The sequence below is a fragment of the Rhopalosiphum maidis genome, chromosome 3 (genome assembly GCF_003676215.2).
Source record: "Rhopalosiphum maidis isolate BTI-1 chromosome 3, ASM367621v3, whole genome shotgun sequence".
Lineage (NCBI taxonomy): Eukaryota > Metazoa > Arthropoda > Insecta > Hemiptera > Aphididae > Rhopalosiphum > Rhopalosiphum maidis.
Window position 1 is genome coordinate 23748121 of NC_040879.1, and position 21865 is coordinate 23769985.

Sequence of the window (21865 nt, forward strand, 5' to 3'; positions counted from 1 at the left end):
AGACTGGCTATATGTTAACTAAGTAGGTACCTTAGTGAAAATTATATAGTTCATTTAATAGAACGGTACTCTTCTGTTGAACATGAAAAAATTTGTTTACAAATTAAATTGCTAATATTATAGATGAAATGCAATTGAACAAGGTAGTTTTGGACCAACATAATTTAGTTCTAGAAAACAACAAATATCTATAAATAAATAGAGCTGATTTTCCACCAAAATTTAAGCTTAATCCTTTAGCTAAAGAGTTTATATATCTTAGTCAAGGAACGGAATTGATTGAATACCTCCTGAGGGGCGATAACAATAAGCCCGAAGACCGGAACGTGTAAAAATACTCATAACTAAGTTTATACCTAGAAAGGGTTTCACATATGTTGACTAGTTCTTAATATAAATAAAATTGCAAATGTTATTGACAAAATGCAATTGGACGAGCATGTTCTGGGCCAAAGTATCTCTATTTTAGAAAACGATATAAAGAGTGCTGAATTTCCATATAAATTCAAACTCAATCCAATGGCAAAAGATTTTTAATATCTTATTGAAGGAACTGAATTGATTGAATACCTTTTGAGGAGTGTAAACACATATTCGAACTAAACGCGTTAGCGCCGTTAGCAAAAGAATTTGTATGTTATAAAAGTAAATAATTGTGACAAGTGTTTGCCCTCGGAGTAAATTCTAATGTGGAGGTGATAAAATGTACCTATCTGATTTTAATTGAGAAACATAATATAAAAATGTATGTTTCACAACTCATAATCAAGGGCGAACGTACGCAAATTGTCAAGTCTTAAGGTTTGAAAAAATTCCATAATCTTAATATTGTTGAATATTAATGATAAGTACGTTATTGTTATTATTGATATTTCGAAGAGAAGTTAATTCTTCGTGGCGAATCGATTTGCGATAAAATTATCTCACGGTGAAACGGACGAATGTTGAATAGGTCGCGGCGAATTCTCCGGGTTCGAGTTGTCCCAATGCGATAGTGATGTTCTGATATTCAGTATTTAAATTACTTTGTATTTGTTATTAATTTGTGTTCAAACGCCTGGTGCTGGACTTTTACCATACGGTAAAATATAAAATTAAAAAATCAATTTTAAGTTGTTGTTTATTTATTGATTAGGTACGTATGGAATTTTAGTTGTTTACCATAGTGAAATACAATATAGGTAGTTTCTATTGACTATTGTAACGGCTAGCTAATATCATGATAATCTAAAGATTCTAAAGAAACTTCTATCGAAAGTAGTAGGCTTATGAAAGTTACTGTTATAATTGAATAATATTTTCGTCCTGTTACACGCTCATGTATTTTAGTAAATAAACTTGATGTGGATTTTGGGTGATTGAGTGTTGGTCAAAAGTATTTTGTAATACTTAAATAACTTTTATTTTATTTATAAGCACCTAATATTTGTATATATTATCTAGGTTTTTTAAGCATACCATTCGTGTGAATGTGGCATATAAAATAAGAAACTATACAGGAAATTTCTAAAACAGTAAAATGTATAATCCTTTTTTTGTTTTGACATATTATACTTTATACAGGTCGGTATATTTATATATTTATATACATTTATATTTTTATTGGTATTGAATAAATTATTAAGTATTTATATTATTTAATTAAATATAATACTTGATTCTGTCCATTTAACACAAAATAAGAAGGTAATAACTAATAATAGACTAATATGCATACATAATGTGTACCTGTACCTAATCTATTTTCTTGTAAACAATAGAAAATATCACTGTGTAAACACTGTTTAAAGTCCAAACTTTAAATAATTAAAACGTGGGTGTGTATAAGTTTACTAAACTCCCAATTTTTATTACCTGTACACTCTCCCAGGTCGTCTTCAGAATTATTATACCTGAAAGCTAAAATAAGTATAATATGTAAACTCTTTGAAGTGTTTTATAACTTGGCTTATACATTATAATTGTATTATTATAATTTAATGTTTATAAATTATTATAATATAAACATTATAAACAATGAACATACCGATTAAAAAAAAGTCAACCATATAATTTGTAAAAATTGTAGTCTTTATTGAACTTACGGTTTTATGACAAAGAAAGTTTACACATTACACTTACATATTTCTATGTAATTTTGAAAATAATTTTGACTTTTAAAAAGTATAGAGTAGATTATTTTCGTGTTTACGGGGGTGACATAGTGGATGGATCCACTTTGGTATTTTTTTTTTTTTTTGATAGGTAGGTATAATAATGTTGCTGGTTACACTTTATTTTTATTATAATATTCAATATTGCTAAATAAAGAATTTGGAAATATCATGGTTGATGCCCGTAGTGGCGTAATCCATACACTACTTACTGCTAAATATGATTGAAAACAATTCGTTTTATTCGTAAATCGTCATTATTGTCAATAACTATCCGGTTATATTAATGTCATGCTTGTAATAATAAGTGTTTGGTTTAAGATTCACCACCCACTATAATAGTCCTGGTTAACCTTAGGGTAAATATGTCACTGAAAAAACCTAACCTAATTAGGAATTAACCTTCTCGGCTCTTGCTAATACCTACTTATCTTGTTTAAAATAATATTACGTATTAAACACTACTTGCTGGTAATAACGCACTAATTAGGTGAATGAATATAATAGTAGGAGGACTATCATGCGCTATACCGGTGATATATGCAGTAGGTGGCACTGGTGGCAGTCTACAAATGATATATATTATATTGTATCATGAATATGCTCTGTGTTCTATTACCTATACTGGCTATATCCTATTTTTATGATACCTAATGTAATAATTTTTTCAAGTACATTAAAAATAATTTCAATTTTAAAATACATAATAGCGTATACCTATTATATCTACATGATTAATTCGTTTTTTTATTAGAATAATTAATAATAAAAATTTTTATTTTATTGATACAATCCCATTTTTCCTTTATTTATTTAGGATGCTGAAACAGAACTGTACGTCCGAAAAGCGTTGTCTTTTTTTCTTTAATTGTAATACATTTTGTATTATTACAATTAAAAAAATACAGGTAAAAAAACAAATTAAAATCAAATTATTTACCCTTCTACTTAGTGTTTTTTGGTAATCTTTCTTTTTACAACGTAAATACATAACAATTTTCATTAATTCCTTTGCTATTTTTTTTGTAAAATATTTCATGGCACTACATTCACATATTTTGAAATTTACTTTTTTATTGTTGGCCAATAGATTTCTTGTGATTAAAAATATAGTTACCGGTCTTTGTTTGAAATTTTCACAAAAATATCAATTAAAAAATAATTAGTTAATAGTTGTATAGCTGTATAGGTAATTCGAAATTGGTAAAAACAAATCATGTATGATGTATGTAACTAAAAATAAATAAACAATATACTGAATGCGAACAAAAGTAACATCAAGTTATAAGAAGGTTGTAGGAACCTAAATATAGACAAATATATGAATTATCTATATAAACATAAATATTCATTTCCAGCATGATATATATATATTAAGACAGATATATTTATATTATGCACTAAGCATCCACCATCCACGATCCACTCAAAGGATTACAAGGATAGTATTATTAACATTAAGTAATATTCTATTTCATCACAAATATACACTAGCTGAATATTGATAATTATTTTAATATTTTAGTCCATACATTTTATTTTCCATAATTTTTCCATATAACTCAAATAGGTTAGGTACTTATATACAATAATTATTAATGATTATATTAATTATATTATGTTATGAATTATGATTATCCATGTATTTTGGATTTATTATTTTTTTTTAATAGGTAACGATAGTTTTCCACTATTATAAGACAAAAATAAACAATTAAGTAAGTATATATTAATCTTAAATTAAAAAATATAAATTAGCTAGTCTTATCAGACAGCAAATGCATTGTTGATATCATCAGCTCCGTTTAAGTAATTCTTGTCCAAGCGTATCACCATATTCCTACGCTTCCATATTCTGTAAATAAAATATTTTATTGTTAATTATGGCTTTAGATAATATGGTACATTGTCTAAAAGTTTATCGGGTCCGGATTTACATACAAAAAATGCGTAAAATATGCACTTAAATATGTATAAATATACAAAATGATAATCGCTTAATATCGAATTTATAAGCATATTTATATGTTTTTTTATTATTCACCAAGTAACTACGAGATATGGCATAATCGCAGTGGCATTTTTTTAGTTTTAAATTTATAACATAACACTATTATATCACTATAAGTATAAAAGTTTTAAAAAATAATAATAAAATTGTAAAATATACATTTTATATTAATACGTAGAATCACTGGTTTTGCATGTTCTTAATTATTAACTAATACGACTATAATATATTGGTGATAAGTTTTATGTTAGACACTCATTATTTTACATACCTAACTTTAAGACGTTAAAAAAACATTAAAAAAAATATATTATATGTTTTACTATTTTTGTTATGATAAATTTCTTTAGTGACATTATGCTTACATAGGTAGGTAATAGGTATTTAAGGATTATAAACGGAGTAGAGTTCTTTAAAGGTATTACGCAAAATGTTGGTCTATTACTTTGCTCATCTAAACTTTCAAATTTAAATACTTATTCCTAACTAATAGATTATACCTACTTGTCAAAAATTAGATTTTTATAATTAAAAATACACTGAATAATATTTTCTTCGAAATATGAAATTAATTTAAAATGTATATTGTTATTAAAAGAGTAACTTATAAAATTTAAACTTATATATTTTTTTTTTGAAAATCAACTTTTTTTAACACCTAAAAATTATAAAATGAGTATTTTATGTTTATAATGGATAACTTTTTTTATATATTTTTAATAATAATAATATGATGCATTTGCATGAAATTATTTAAAGAAAATATTTATGATAGTATGTAAGAAAATCAAAATGTAATACTGTGTGTAGTAACACTATTTTGATTATTCATATATTTTTTGTTATAAAATGTGCTCATGCTGTATGAATTATAATGTTATGCGCATTACACAAACATTTGTTTAAGATTTTCAAATTTTAAATTCTTATGATTACGTCTACGGAATTTTTGTGATGTAAAATTATACAAATGCGTACTAAAGCTGAATAAACTTTTAACTGAGAGTTCTTAAATTTTATTCAATCCACTCATTTTTCTATTTACAAGTATTATGTTTTTAATTTGTATTATCAATATAAAATATCAATAATAGACAATATTTGTTAGCTTAGTCCAAAAAGAATCATAGAATTATTTATTTTAAAATTACAGTAAGTAGTTTAGGTATAATAATAAAATTTAATTTGAAGATAATTAAAAAAAAAAAAAATAATAATATTATAAAATACGTTATGTGCAGGTATTTATTCAGAAACAATCAAAAATATTTGCATATTTGTAATAAATTAACATTTGAATCTACACATTATGAAACATATAAAGTTTCAATCAGAATTATTTTAAATAAAATACATAAAAGTATATGCATTTGCTTATAAATCCGGGCACCAATAATTTTTAGTGCGTATTTTAGATATAATATGATAATTTGATATACTGACGATGAAAAAATTATCAGCCAAAACCACAACATTGCAGTCATTGCAAACGTGATTATGCACATTAAAAGCCCATTGTAAAATGAATTTTTATCTTTTTTGTCTAAGAAATATTCAACGGTTTTCATTCCACACGCAGTGAGCACAAAGCACCATATTGTAACGAAAAAAAACATGACCATGAACTGGCCAAAGAAGCCTTGGCAATTTCTTTTCTCCTGAAACCACTACGTACAAACAATATTTGACGATTATTATAATTTTTTGTAAAAAGGTTATAAATAATTATAATATTATAATTTTGCACGTATAACCTATATTAGAATGCCTTGATAAAGAGAACTATTATTTAAAAAAAATATTATATGATAATGGTAACAAATAAACATTTCTAATCATTGTATCGTATCTACAACTGAGTACTTAATTTAAAAGAAAAAAAAGGATTCAAACTTTATAGTCTTTATCGTGAAAAGTAATTAATCAAAAGAAAATATTGAAAATAAATGTTAAAAGTTAGATCAAAATCAAATATCATTAAAAAAGTAATAATAAAAACGACCTAGGACATATAATACCATATTATATACTCGTAATATCAACTATAAAGTATGAGTTATTATTAATTTATTGGCCTACAAATGACAATTTTCTTATTAGTTCATACGGTCATACATTTTTTATCATGGCACTCTAATATATAATATATACACAAGATAACATATGATTTCAGTGTAAAACTGTCAAATCTTCATAATACACCAATTACGTTACTACATTAACTAAGACTTTAAGTTATGGGTGAGAGGGGAGTTGAGTCTTAACTTATAACATTCTTGGATAGTAAAATGAGGTATGGTACAGACTACAGAATCACTCTCATACAATTATAACACTATATTTTCTGATTTTCACAAATAATACATAAAAATACAATACGGCAAATCATTTAGTATATAAACTATAGATGGGTAAGTAATAGATGAAAATAATTAGTTTTACCTACTTAAACAATTGTAGATATTTTATATTTATGATATTGATGATCCGTATTATTTAATTATATGAAACTGTATAACTGCTGTACAAACTATAAGAGCTGCTAATCTCTTGTGATTATTAGTGTTATTATACTTAAGTGCTTAACGGGAAATTTCTAAGAATGATTGATTAGTTTAACAGTGTTATATACACAAAAAGAATATCCTATCGATTTTGAAAATATAATTGACAAATTTTATGCTGAAGTATCAGTAACTAACTGTTTCATCAGTTAGTTAATTTTTTTTATTATTATCAAATTAAAAATATAAATACCCAATAAACTAATGATTAAAATACACATTTTTATTATATAATTGAAATACAGAGTTTAAAATTTATGTAATTTTTTTGTATTGCTAAAATTAGTAACCAAATCTCTTTTGCATATTAATCAATAGCAAAATTTGTATCAGATGTTATGTTATCAGAAAAAAATTACTGCTTGATAAAATAACTTATACCGCGTATTATAGACTATAATAGTATAATTGTAAATAATATTATAATGTCTATAAATTGACTGTAATTGTCAATAATAGACTTGTTTTAATTTTAATTTAATCATCCGAAAAATGATTCTGAGCAGGAACATGACAGCACTCACCATCAATTCTAACGATACGTATTTATAGGTGCTTTATATTGTTATTTATTAGACATAACTACATAAGATATGTACAGTAAATTAAACCAATATCTGAAAAAATATTTGGTAACTAATTAATTTAATAATATATAATTGTATCATAGAATTGAATTATTATTAATTATTATTAGCTTAATATAGAAATTCAGTACTGATGAACCATAGAACGGTGAGAAATCTGAATAGTTTAGTAATTTAATATGTAAAAAAGCTTAAAATTAACCTACATTTTTGATATTTTTAAATTATTACTGAAATAATAACTTGTGAGAAACTATATATATACTTTAAAGTGATTTTTAAATTCAAAAATGTCAAAGCTTATATAAATAATTTAAATAATTTTGAAACTTATATCAACTCTGGAAAATGCTATTATAAATATTTGATGGAAATTTCAGGTTTTTACAGTTATTTATTGTTACGAGTACATTATAGCTAAACAACTAAATAGATTTTGTCAAATCTAGTGTTGTGTAAACGTTAATATTTTTTTTTAAAATACTGGTCATCATCTAATTTTTATTTTTGACGTTTTAAAGTACAAATTAGATCCAATTTACTACCAGAAACTATCTCTAAAAAGTAAACAAATTGAGAACTATTCTAAAAGGTTTTTAAAATTCATTGCTCTGATCAGAAATTTACAAGTTAAAAGTAGTTTCATGTATCAGTATATACAATTTTTGAATATATAATCAAGTTTCATTAAAATTATGTTTTCGTAATTTATCATTTGTTGAGTAGTTTAAATGGTTATATAAATTGATATATTTTTTTTGTTTAAATGTAAAAACTTGCTTTTTTAAAAATTAGATGAGTGAAATACTTTTTTATGCGATTATTATAAATTTATCAGAAATCATAATTATCACAACTTTTAAATTGAAATAAAAAAAAAAAGTTATTTATAAAGGTAAAATAAAAAAGACACGGAAAAAATATAGATAATAAGCTCAATTATTTCAAACAAAACACAAATAAATGTTTTATGAGTCGTGATGATTATGGAATAAAATTAAAAATAATTAATTTAAAACTAAAAGTCGGTCACAAAACTGTTGTTTTCTATTGATGAGTATATCATTATTTATTATATCTAAAGTTAACAGAAATAAGTATTAATTGTAATTCCAACAATATTTTATGAATTAACATCGATTGTGTAGAATAATATTATGGGAAACAGTACATATGTCGTATAGACGTATAGTCTACAATATTGTAGTGGCTTGATTAATTTAAACTTTGAAAATATTTAAATATAAAATATAAATATATAATATGATATGCAATCAACATTCAACAATAAATGAAGAATGCTTAAATTATATAGTAAAGCTATACATTATTTTCTAGTGTCGTCAATAGAATATATTTTTTAATAATGAAAAATAGTTCAAAATAGTTTGACCATTTTTAGAAGTTTAACTTTTTTATTTATCATTTGTTCCAAAGTATAAACACATTCCAAACATTTCATCTCAGAAATAACTTTATCATTATCTATACTAACCTAACAATTTCTGACAAAAGTTATTTTTGTATTGTAAGTCATGCATATAATCTGTACCTGAATAATATTATACTAGACATTAATGGATTTTAATGTTAAAAAAAATATAAAATAATGAATTAATAGTTATTAATAAATTGAAAATATTCGGAAATTGTTGTTCTATGAAATATACTGAAGTACCTATATAATTTTTGTTTTATATTATATCTTGCAAAAATGTTTATTAAATTAAACAAATCAATAAAAAAAAGAGAGAGAGAGAGAGAGAGAGACGTTATAAAATAAAATTGTATTTTAGTTTGTTGTAAACAAATTTAAATTGTTACTATATTATTATAATAACCAGGGGCTGGAATTATATTCTTTTAAAATAGCCAAAATAAGATGATAATAATTTTTTAAAAAGTTGAAAATATTCTTCCAATATTCTTCAAAAAATCTGCATTTATATGCAAAATAATACAAAAACCGTATATAAATACGCACATAATAAAAAAATAATACATGTTAAAGTAAATTTAATTAATTTATATTAATATAAGTTATTTTTAATTAAGATAATTTTTGAAAACAGTTGATAAAATGACAACTATATTTTGTTCCATGTGCTCTGGTGTCATATTTGTACGACGGTCTGTTAATGTTTTTATACGCGCTAAATGAACGTTCGACGTCAACTAAAGTCTCGAGAGAATTTCGCAAATCAGTAATACAGTAATCATAGCTAGTGAAAAATTGTGCATAAGTTGAATTTCATTATTTCCATTCAAAACTTTAGTTACGTTTTTCAAAACGATGAGCCCTTAATATTTTTGTTGAAGTTGATCAATTTTTATTTTTTATTTTATTTCCATTTTCTCCGGGTAATTTTTGAAGTGACCAAGAGTACATTATTAATTAGGGCATAATGATCATACGATATACGATTGTTATAATACGTATATAATATATCAATATCATATTACGAGTATTATTGGACATATAATTTATATTATTTACGCCAGTGTAACAAAAAATATCGAATATCTATAAAAATTAATCGATGTATTCTCTAATATTTTTTATTATACAAAATATTCTTTTATCTTGTAATATACTCATGTATGCAAAAAAAAAAAAACTTTTGCCATTAATTAACCGGTTTCATGATTTGTAAAGATTTCAAGCCCCCGTCTGACTGCATAGCCTCACAAAAGAAATATGCAAAAGAATACAATTCCGACCTCTAATTATAACCTATACACTTAAAGTAAAATAATAATAATAATATCGTGTTTTGCTGATTTGGTTGACTCTGTTGTAAGTATCATACCACCAAAGTAAATAAAGGGGTAAACTAATATATAGTTATTAAGTAATAACATGATTGATGTTTTGTCTAGGTACATAGCTATATTATAATATGTTAGTTTACCTCGAATATAGTCAAGGACCGATTGACCGTCTTGAAGGAATAACTGCATATGTCACATCTATTCGACTTCGACACCGACAGCCATTGTTCTAGGCACGTCACGTGGACATGTGCATTAGAACCGACACAATTGCACGGCGATACTGTACTTTCATTTTTTTCTTCTAAAAAATATAAAAATTGAAATGATGAGTAACGAGTTCATAAGACATGTAGCTATATTAAAATCATATGCAACATCACTCACTATACCGTAAGATAATATTAGAATACGCATAAATTGAAAACAAGTGTGTTTTTTAACAATAAGATGTCTTTATCTATTGTATGTGTATAAATATTATTTATAAGGGCCAGCGCGGTTAAATATATTAGTGGGTAGTCTTTTTCACCAAACGAGTACTTAAATTCTTTTGAAGATAGTGTCTTGTGGATGTGTATTGTAATTAATTTCCAAAAAAAACCATAGAAATTTCGATAGTAAAGAAGCATTTTCTATCTTTAGACACGTAAATTCAGACAAATAGTCTACCTCAATAACAGTATAAATAAATATAACAGTATAAATCATTAGTTCTCAAAAACATTTTTTTTTGTTTTTAATTACACAATATCTATTAAATATCATATTCTGAAAATTAAAAATTTTAAAAAATTATAAAATATTTTGTTTTTGTTACTATAAAACTCGAACAGGTGGTATTATGATCATATTCCTGCAATCCTGCGTGTCCTATCATACATTTACATTTTACATTTATACGCCGTATACCTTCATACAACCATGCACCACTACAATAAATCACCGATAATTTGATAATTAAAATATGCATTCATTATTACTTATAAGTTATTATTATATCAAATGCAGTCCGCCTAGTTCTTAATAGAGTTAGTAGGTCTATTTATAAATTATTATGATTATTATAATAATATATAATATATGCTTATAAATTATATAACGGGTATTATAACTACAGTGAGGTGTAATATGAAAACAATAACATATTATTGTTGTGACAGTAGCTTATAATATTGTACGTATTTGATAAATTAAAACACATTTTTTTTGCACACGGCGTTAGCCTATATTAAATATACATAACATTTTTATTTGAAATGCAAAAATAGTGGAGTACGCATAATAATATAATTTGCACCGGTTATGTATGTCTTGTGCAACGCGAAAGATAAAAATAAAACTGCAAAACAGCATTAATGCACAATAATATAATATTATTAGAATACAACGAACAACGTAATGGATTTGTGTAGGTCAATACAAAACTGTTAGTACTATATATGCAGATCGAAAAATGCAAGTCATCGACTTGATCTTTGCTGATGAGTTATGAATAGTAATATATTACTTGTAGGACTCGGATTTATACACACGAAAAAATCAAGAAATATGCTTTCTTAAATATGTGCTTGTGGCGTGTATGCAATTATGCATCAAAATAGCTTAATATATATCGTATTTATTCATTTATTATTGTATGACTATAATTAATTTACTAAAAAAATATAGTATAATGCAAGAAAAAAAATTATATGGTACAAAATAAACATTAGATATGTGGGTTGTCTTTGACTTTATCTTTTTGGTTTCTTTTAGAACTGTTAGTATTTATTAAAAATAAAATGTATATTTTTTCGAAACTATTGAAACTATACTTTTTAATTTGTTTCTTAAGTTATAAGAATTATGTATTATGTTATAAAAAAGACCAAATATGATATAATAATAGTAAAATATGTTCTAAAATAATTCGTTTTTTAAATCATATTTTCAGGACACATATTATCTATTATTATTATATTATCACAATAAAGCATAAAATACGATCGACAAATATTTGCTTACAAATAAATATAAATCTAAGCCTTAAATATTATAAATTTATAGATAATGTAATTTACAACCAGGATTATAATTATTATGAACATTCATTGTACTTGTAAAGCACGTTGTTAAATGCATTGTGTTTGTTTTATTGTATAATTAATCGCTCAATAGTCATTACTTGTTAATGTCTGATTATAGTGTTAGAAATAGTATATGATTATGTGTAACAATAAAATTATTACGATGATTGGAAAGTGCAACAAATTAACTATTATGACACATAATAAGGAAAAAAATGAAAATGAAATGTGTATAATAAAGGTGTCTACCGCTTTTACATATAATAAAGTTTGTGATGTATTTGCAATCATTTTTAGCATTAAGGACGAACCCATTGTGGTGATGAATATTGTACAGATTTTGTCAACTAAAGTCAACGTAACCATTTAAAACATAACCACTGTCATTCGATCTGTTTCAAATAATCGATTAACATAAAGTTATAGATACAATGATAAGTTTGTTTTATTTTGTATTTTATATTGTTTATATTATTTGTGTAATTGATTATTGAATAATTAATCATTGTAATGTTATATTTTCGTTTATTTGATCTCGATAAGTATACGATGATGCAATATATGATATTTGCATATAAAATACTATAAAATGCAGTGTGCGCATAATGTAGGTACCTACATCTAAATATTGATAACGTTATTTGTTACATTTTATGCACCTACGCAAAATGACAGATCACGTTTGATAATTTACTATTATTTGTTATTGTTAGTACTTGTTGGCATGTGTAGTATCAACACTTATAATTGGGCATAAGTACCTATATCATATTAAATAGTGATCAAGGGCGTGGTTTGTAGCGGGATGCAAAGCCTAAAAGTATCCCATGAATAATCATTATATTTTACAGATGTTTTTTTTGATTGTTTTATTATTATAATTATAATAAATAAATTAGTTATATAATTATTATAATTAATTTCCAACAAATATTAAAATAATGGTATTGTGGACATTTAAAAATGATAAAATGATTCTTTTTAAAAAAATTTTCTGGATATTTTTCGAATATTATAATAAATCATTGTAATCATGAAGTATAGAATTTATTTATTCAGTTTGTTAACATTATACATTTTTTGCATTTACCTTGTGAATTTTCATCTGCTAAATCATTTTAAATTAAAAAAAATATTTTAATAATATTTTCACATTTTGTATGTATTTGTTTTAATTGATTTAAATTTAAAAAAACGGCTATTATAGTGCTATTAATACGTTTAGACGATAATAATTTTTAAATCAGATAATATTTTGTGAGCAAAGCGGTCGTTTCTAATTATAATATAGCTGTTGGCTATATTAGTCTGGCCAGTCTGGGTTTGTTAATTTGCACTTTGTGCGTGATTTCTTATTTTTGTGGTACGATTAATTTGTTAGGTTTTTAATTGGATTACATTGTTTTTTTTTATGTTTTCTATAGCTAGGTGTTGGTCATTAATTTTAAAATGTTCATTCTTCAGATGAAAGTGTTTAGATATACCTATCCATTATATTATTATTGTTATTATACTTTATACTTGGTGTTTTTATTATAATTTATATAAATATCACGTTGTATTCTTGCATTTGCTTATAGTCGGGTATGATTTTATCGAAACGCTTAGGCTTTTAGTGATTATTATTTTCATAAAAATCATTGAGAAAACTGATCGTTCACATTTTTATAATATAAATAATTAGGCTATTTATTTTCATTTATTGATTTCATAATAATTTGCAGGTTTAGAGATGAAAAATTACTGTTGAATCTATTCATTTATTCATTTATATTAAATATATATATATATTTTTAATATTTCTTAGGAATTAAAAAATTTATAGTTCGCGAAAGGCAATTTTCATTCTTGTATATTTCGATACTGTTTCTAACGCGTATAAACTACATACTTCGTCGCCTCATATTTAAATGTCTTTTTGAAGTCTTGTAATTAAAGACGTTCTTTATTTTAGTATTTACATTATTTATATACCTGTTTTTTGAATATATTATATGCTTATATGTATCAGATTTATAAAGAGGCTTTTCATTTTTTAATTACAGCTTTATGTTATTGAAGTTTAAAATTACTTAAGTTTATGTAATATAATTTAATCCGATTAATACTGGTGTACATGAAGAGTCTACAACTTAGTAGGTATAAGGTATAGTATTAGAATTTCCGATATTAGTATTTAAAGATATTTATTATGTTGAGCGAATGTATGGAAAGTATGGAGTGGTCTAGGGATCTAGGAGCTTCCCCCCAAAAAGCGCGAAGACTTTACATTTCATTGGAAATGTGAAAACTATTTCATCTCTAAATTAATATTCGTGTTCAAATAGTTGTTCGTTTTTTTAATACCTAATGATTAATAAAAACCACAAGTGATGTATAAATTGAATCTCGTTATAGCTGATATGTCCAAACACTTAAAGGTATAAATAATAAATTATATTCATGAACATAATTTAATATCTTATAATCCATTTTGTTTTTTAAAATATTTTATAGGGTACTAGAAGTTTGTTTAATGGATTACAAGTTGTGTATGTTCATTTTTCCATTCATCAACCAGTATTAAATTAAATTAAATGCAAATTAAACTAATTTTGGAAGAACAACATTTTTTTATCTGAGTGATATACGTTGGGTATGTTGTAGTATGTGTCTTAACTAAGGGAATAGAAGCTCAAGAATTTAAAAATGTTCTGGCTCAAAAGTAATTGGTATAAGTTATACATTAATATTTGATACTTTCTCTGCAATGTGAAATATTATAATTTTTATAACACCTTACACAATATTTAAGATATTCTATGAACTCAAAACAGGTTTAGTGATTAAGGTATAATTAAAATTGTTAAAGACATTTTTGTTGACGTTGAAAGCATTTTAAATTAATTTTCTATACTTGAGAGTTGAACAAAATTGTTATGATAATTATTATAGTCTTTTGTGTACAGCATTTAATATGCTCATATTTATTATTGTTATATTAACTAATGTACTTATATAGCATTTAAAAATTAAAAATACTATTTAAAGTATTAAAAAAAAAAATGTGTAAGTGTATTTTTTTTCAAATGCCCTAGGGTTTTATTATTTAAACGACCCAAAGGTCTTTAAAAATATGTTTAACAATTATATATATTTTACATACTAAATATAAATTATATATGCTTAAATGTTATGTGTATGTATTATTTTAAGGGTTTTATAATACTAGAAAAGTCTCATAGAGTCTAGTATGAATCTGATATCCAGCTTTCCCCAAATTTCAAACACTATTTGCGTCTATGTTAATTGGCTACCGTTATAATATTGCTGTATGTTATGTTGTTTAGGTGGGTATAATGTTGTATGTGTTTATAATAATACTTTTTCTAAATACTGCAGTTATAGGTACCTACAGTAAATCACCCATGTCAAAAACTAAAGTTGTTTTATTTTTTTATTCAATTATTCCTTTCAAACTTAATTTTTAAATATTAGTTCCGTAGTATGTATTTATATTGATGTTATGTTCGTTTGTATTAGGACTGAGATTTATTTTAATTTTACTTAACTTGGCTGTCTTGTGAAACATTAGTAGTTTAAAAAAAAAAATAGAAACACATATTGTGATGATGGGAAGCGGTTTTGCAAATATTATGATGTTTTATATGTATTACCAATTTAGTTATCATTACCTAGCATGTCCATATAAGTAACTACTACACATTATTGGTATAGTATATTATTATGTACATACCATCGTAGCAAATGCGGCACGTTATTAACTTATCGTTCTCGTCGGGTTCATCGTAATCGTTTGCGCCTCGGCTGTATCTTTTCTTGTTGTCCGAGAACGGTTCCATTTGTACAGCCACCTCCTCGGACTGTTTAACTTAATCGTCGAACAAAAAAAAAAAAAAGAACAAAAAAGTTAATTATTAATATTATAAAACTTCGCTACGGGCACTTAGCACAGGCATAATGCCGTTTGCGACACAGCAGATAGGTACGGCTTAGGTGCTTGGTAAAGTATCAATTAAAATCAGACGTGTATCAAAAATCGGCAAAAATAATGTATATGTATCATAATTTTTTCTCAGTTTTAACGCAACGCCGTAAAATATACTATAGTATTACTATATAATATTGTGCACGTATGATTTACCGAGAACATAATATTTTGTGGTCGCGTATAAAATAATAACATAATTCTCTGAACGCGTTTGTTTTCACAGTGTTAACACTTTTATCGTAATTATTACAATTTTTTTTCTCGTAGCGTGTCACCAATTGCTATAATACCGCATTACATGTGTGTTGTACGCTGCAGATCGTTTAATTATTTATTTTTTTTATATTATAAATGAACATAGTTCAATAGTTGAATAAATTATTGTGGCGTTTCGAGTTTACTAGAAAATAATAATATATTTACCAACTAATATTTAGATTTGATTTCGCTAAACAATTAAGACAAAAGCGCGAGATGACCGTGAGAACAACTGACTAGGTTATATAAAATACACACAGCATGATTAACTTAGCATGCTCGCCTTCGTTTTTCATTGAATAATCAATTTATTAAAATTATGATTTTTATACTCTTAAAATATATTTTAAGACCATATTTTAAAACTTGAAGTTTATACAATACTTTAGGTGTGTCTCTTAGCTCTTAACCAATACAAACTTATGTTTTTCAAATGAGTATAGAGTAATACAGTTATTGTTATAATATGATTGTTTGTGTGTGCATTTTGTGAAATCACAGTAATAACTAATATCAAATACAAATTATTGCTAATAATAGTCTGCTCGTTAAAATATGCTTGCAATAATATTTTGGCATTCTTTAAACATATATTTCATATTTAAATATTATTATAGACTAATTAATTATTATTGATAGTTGGGGATGCACTGTGTTTAAAAATAAGTGTACTGGTACACAAATTACCAATGATCTTTTTTTAGCCTTTTTTTTATTTGAATGAAATTTACTGATACTGATTATAATTACAATCATAAGTAGTATGCACGGAAAAAATTATACCCTATTTCTGTTGAGCGAATGTAAGTTTTGACACAAGGCATATATCAGGTAAAAATCACTCATAATATTATGTAAGTTCTTACATGAAAAAATATACAGAAAATATCGATCTGGCCCCCGTAGTGTTTTTGTTGATGAGCATCATCGGATCAAACTCTCAAAAACTTACAAAATATCGTCATGTAACTATTAACTGACAATTGTCATGACTTTATGAGTATTTACTCATAGATTCAAATATAGGTATTAGTTATAGGTACATACTATTTTGTTAGTTGACTATTGCAGACAGCAATAAAATAATAAAATATAATATTATAATAATTTATTATTTGTGTGAGTGAGTAAAGTTATAAACAAAATACTGAAACGCGGAAACCCATTTATAATTCATAATAATTTTGTTATTTCAATTGTTAATTTAAGACATATATCCATATTGCCGTGAAATCCAATGTAATTTTTAGGAATATTATTGATCGGCGTTTTACTATAAAAGCGAATAAGTTTAGGACCTTTAAAATTATTCTTCAAAGACCTTTGGTGTACACCAGGCTGATATTATAATACCTACATTGTTTAAGTTCCAATATGATTAAAAAATTAAAATTTCTTTTATTTCTTTGTTATGTCCAAAATTATATTCCAACATGAAAATGGCATTTTTATAGTATACCAAATTACCTTACTTTAATCAAACTTGGGATTTTTTAGTTAGTACTGACAATTTAAATGTAGTTGGTCATAGGTTAAAATTTGATTATTTTTGGGTTGTATAAAAATGTCTTTAGTCAATGAGCACTGAATTCAACAAAACAGATTATCAATAATATTTCGTATCATTAATAGATATCAACCAATCCTATACATTTCATAAATATGTGATCTTCAAACGCTCATAAAAAATGAATATGGCCCTTTTTGTTTGTATCTGTTTTCTTTTTAAAATAATTACTGACCTAGCTTTTATTGTTAACGTTCTCGTAACTTTACTTGCATCTATTTAGAAATTTTTGATAAATATCCTAATTTTGTCTATATGCATTCATTATATTATATATAATCCCGTGTTCAAGGCTGGACAAATTATCTAGTTTTATAACACGTTAATTAAAATTTAAACAAATATCATGTTTCTTGAACCATTTGGCACTATAAAATAAATTTAAAAAAAACAATAAATAATTGTTATTTACGTATTATTGCCTAGCTCAGAGGGTTAAATACAATTAATCACAATCGCCTCGTGTGCCTGGTAGGAATTTAAGTAATTTTTGATAAATTAGAATTATTGCTTTATTAAATTTGAAAGTAAGTAAATATTTTATTAATCGATCAGCATTTAAAGTCTCTGAAATTTATAGTTATTAGATATTTACTTACAGTAGGTATAAATTATTAAATAATTTAAAAAAATTTTTTCATCAAAATAGATTAGCTTATTACTAGTTATTTTAATAAAAACATTTTCAAAACGTTTTCGGAGACTGTAGAGAAAATTAACTAATATTTATTTAATTTATAATATTTGTTATTAATATTTCTAAGTTTTGAATAAAATAAAATGATAATTTTTAAAGAAATATTAATTGATGTATAATTATAACGCTTACGACCAAATATCAAAAAGTCGATTATCAAAATACTAAACAGTGTTATTTATATCAATTTGCCTTCTATAACAACCAATATAAAATATGTGCTTAAGTGTATATATAATATAACTTGATAAATAAATAAACTATTATACTATTACAAAATAAATATCGATAATAATTATAATAATAATTACCAAAATTAATGTTACTCTCATTCCTGTTTTTATTTGATATAGAACATAAAAATAAAATTAATGATTTTTTAACGATCATTATAATATACATATTATTTTTTTTCAATTGATATTCACTAAATAATCGAATAACTGAATCGGTACCGACGTATACAATTTTCTTAAAATTTTAAAATGGTGTTCTTATAGTGACGGACCTACTGCGATTTTGTCGGTGCGTTCTTAACAACTGCGATTTCATCGAGTCTTGTCACAATAATTATAATATGTAGGTGTGAGTGTGAGTATAATGTATCTCGGTATTTTATTTTCTCCACAACTATTTGTTGAGACAATATCATCATCTGTTAGCACAGTATTCGAATTGGCAAAATGATAATGTGGCATGTGGAAAATGGAAATGACTTAATAAATGTGTAAGAAGCATAGAAAAAAATTTGCTTTCCAGTGATTTTTTTTCTCGACCTCAATGTATTACCGTGGGCGCCATAACCGTTGTTATATTTATACCCCTTCCTTTGAGTTCATTGATTTAATCATCACGTTTTCACACGAATCAGTCATAACGCACACGGCATCACAAAAATTGCAATTTGCAAGTAGTGTCATTATTCTTAGTAAATTTTTTTACGTTTTTTTCGCATTGCCATCACGCGGCTACAACACAATCTCCACACATTATACGACGTGAAATCGTTGCTACGATAATTATTATATTCTCTGTCACTATAATAATATAATAACGGATAAGGGATAGCATTATTTATAAACATACCAATGAATATTTTTTTTTTGTCCTTCATAGACTCAAAAGCTACTGGATCGTTTTCAATAAAAGTTATATCAATTATATTACAGAATACTTGAAACTCGGGGAGGGTTAGAAATTTCGATTTTTAACCCATATAGGGGTAGCAGGTTACTATTAAAGAGTGGCTCACACATATGGTTTAAAATTTAGATCCAATAATGGTCGTGTTTACTTATATATATATATACATATAACATATATAAATATATATTACATTTTAAAATAAGATAATATTTTAAGCTTTCTTATTGAGGTAACTAGTAAGGGAGTATGAGAGAGATAAATAGTTATGATGCAGTATTTTTATATTTTACAACGTTAGGATTACATTAAATAATTAATATATTAATAGCGTCGGTCAAATTTAATAAAAGTTTAACGATCAAACATAAAGATAACTATTAAATATCGATATTAGTGATGTGTTAGGTGCGGATCCAAGGCAGGGGGGCCAGGGAGCCCCCTCCTCTTGTAGTAGACTATGGTGAATTCTAGTATGTCCGTTTTTGGCAGCCGATAAAACGTATTTCTTGCCAAACGGCGAATGGTCTTGCCGATTGCGTCTCAGCCGTTTTCGTTTTTATCGGTCGACGTTAAACGTTAGTCTAATTGAACACTAAACTTGTTTGACGCAATAAAATATTGTATTAAAATGTATGGGCATCTAATTGTCTTTCATAAAAGTTTGGTCACTTATAGTATCTATTTTATTATTGATATAATTTGATGATATTTTTGGTGTAATGATAATTTGTTTGTAAAAATATAAATTTAGTTGATGATAAGATGCGATACGATTGCAGTGACATTCGATATCTACATTAAACGTGAATAATTGTTATTTTATTATTTTATTAAAATGTCAAAACGTAGCTTATCGCAGTGCCAGTATTATGCAAAATGTTCTTAAAAAAAAAATGTGTCATTGAAAACTATACAAATCCCAGTCATGATGACGATCCAACTCCCATTGCGTCAAATCAACCAAATAAAAGTTTAGATACTGATCCAATTCAAACATTGCCAATTATTCCGAATAAAAACATAGGTAATATAGAAAATGTAATTATAGATATAGCCGATAATACAGGAATCGTATCAAGTTCAAAATCAACAGTTGTTTTTTCATATATATTATCTACCAACATTACCAGTTATTTCAGCTATTGCAGGACGACATTTTTCTCTCTTCACTGATTAAAAACTTGGATGCGATCAAGAATAATAGAAGAGTGGACTAAAATAAAATAGACTTGCATTATTTCATTGTTATAGAAATTTTAGTATTAACTATGACGACGCAATAATAAAACTAAACGATTTTGTTATGTGACCATTTTTTTCTTTTTTTTCTTTAGGTATAACATTTTTTATTAATTATTATTATTATTATATAATTTAATTATACAAACAAAATAAAGTAATTATTTAAATGATATGATTTTGTTCAGTTTTCATTTTTTTTTACATTCAATGTTTTATATTTCGTTATTATATAGCACGTAAAATTAATTCAATCAAAAAATTATTCACCTTTTAGGTATATTGTTTATCTAATTATACAGACAAAATAATAATTGAATATTAATATTTACCTATTAGTTTAGCGTTTACATAGTATTTACACTATTTTTATTAGGTTTTGGCTGACATTTTATCCAAGATACCTCCCCCCATAAATAGTTCTGAATCCGCTCCTATGACGTATGTTAGTACAAGCGTCTTAAAGTCTAAAATATTTTAAATCAATATGAATCATTAATCATCAATGTGTCTAGTTTGCACTTAATAAACATGATCAATTGATAAGCAATAAAACAAACATTTTTATATAGCTGTTTTAGACAATAATAAAAAAAACCAATATTTTTTTAGTTTTTACATTTTTTTTTTGTTTGTTTTATACTGCTACACATCTTAATAAAAATAATATTTAATAATAACTATATAGTTAGTACTATTATATGATATCAAGTTCTAATAAGTTTTATTTGTTTCAATAAATAGCTTCTATAAAAACTTCTATAGTAGTTTCTATAAAAGCCGTTTGGCGTTAATTAGTATATATATATAT

General features: G+C 25.0%; 1 protein-coding gene across 2 annotated transcripts in view; it reads right to left on the reverse strand.

Moving 5' to 3' along the window:
- Positions 1-3795: 3795 nt before the first annotated feature.
- LOC113558662 (E3 ubiquitin-protein ligase MARCH2-like) overlaps positions 3796-21865 on the reverse strand; it is a 29192-nt gene continuing 11122 nt past the window's right edge. The window contains exons 2-5 of one of the 2 annotated variants that reach the window (XM_026964155.1): positions 15893-16027; positions 10228-10391; positions 5608-5831; positions 3796-4008 (exon numbers count right to left, since the gene is read on the reverse strand). In XM_026964155.1, the coding sequence (XP_026819956.1) occupies positions 3921-4008; positions 5608-5831; positions 10228-10391; positions 15893-16027 (611 nt within the window). In that variant the 3' untranslated portion in view covers positions 3796-3920. The remainder of the gene's footprint in view (positions 4009-5607; positions 5832-10227; positions 10392-15892; positions 16028-21865) is intronic. The other variant, XM_026964156.1, reaches the window with a different exon arrangement.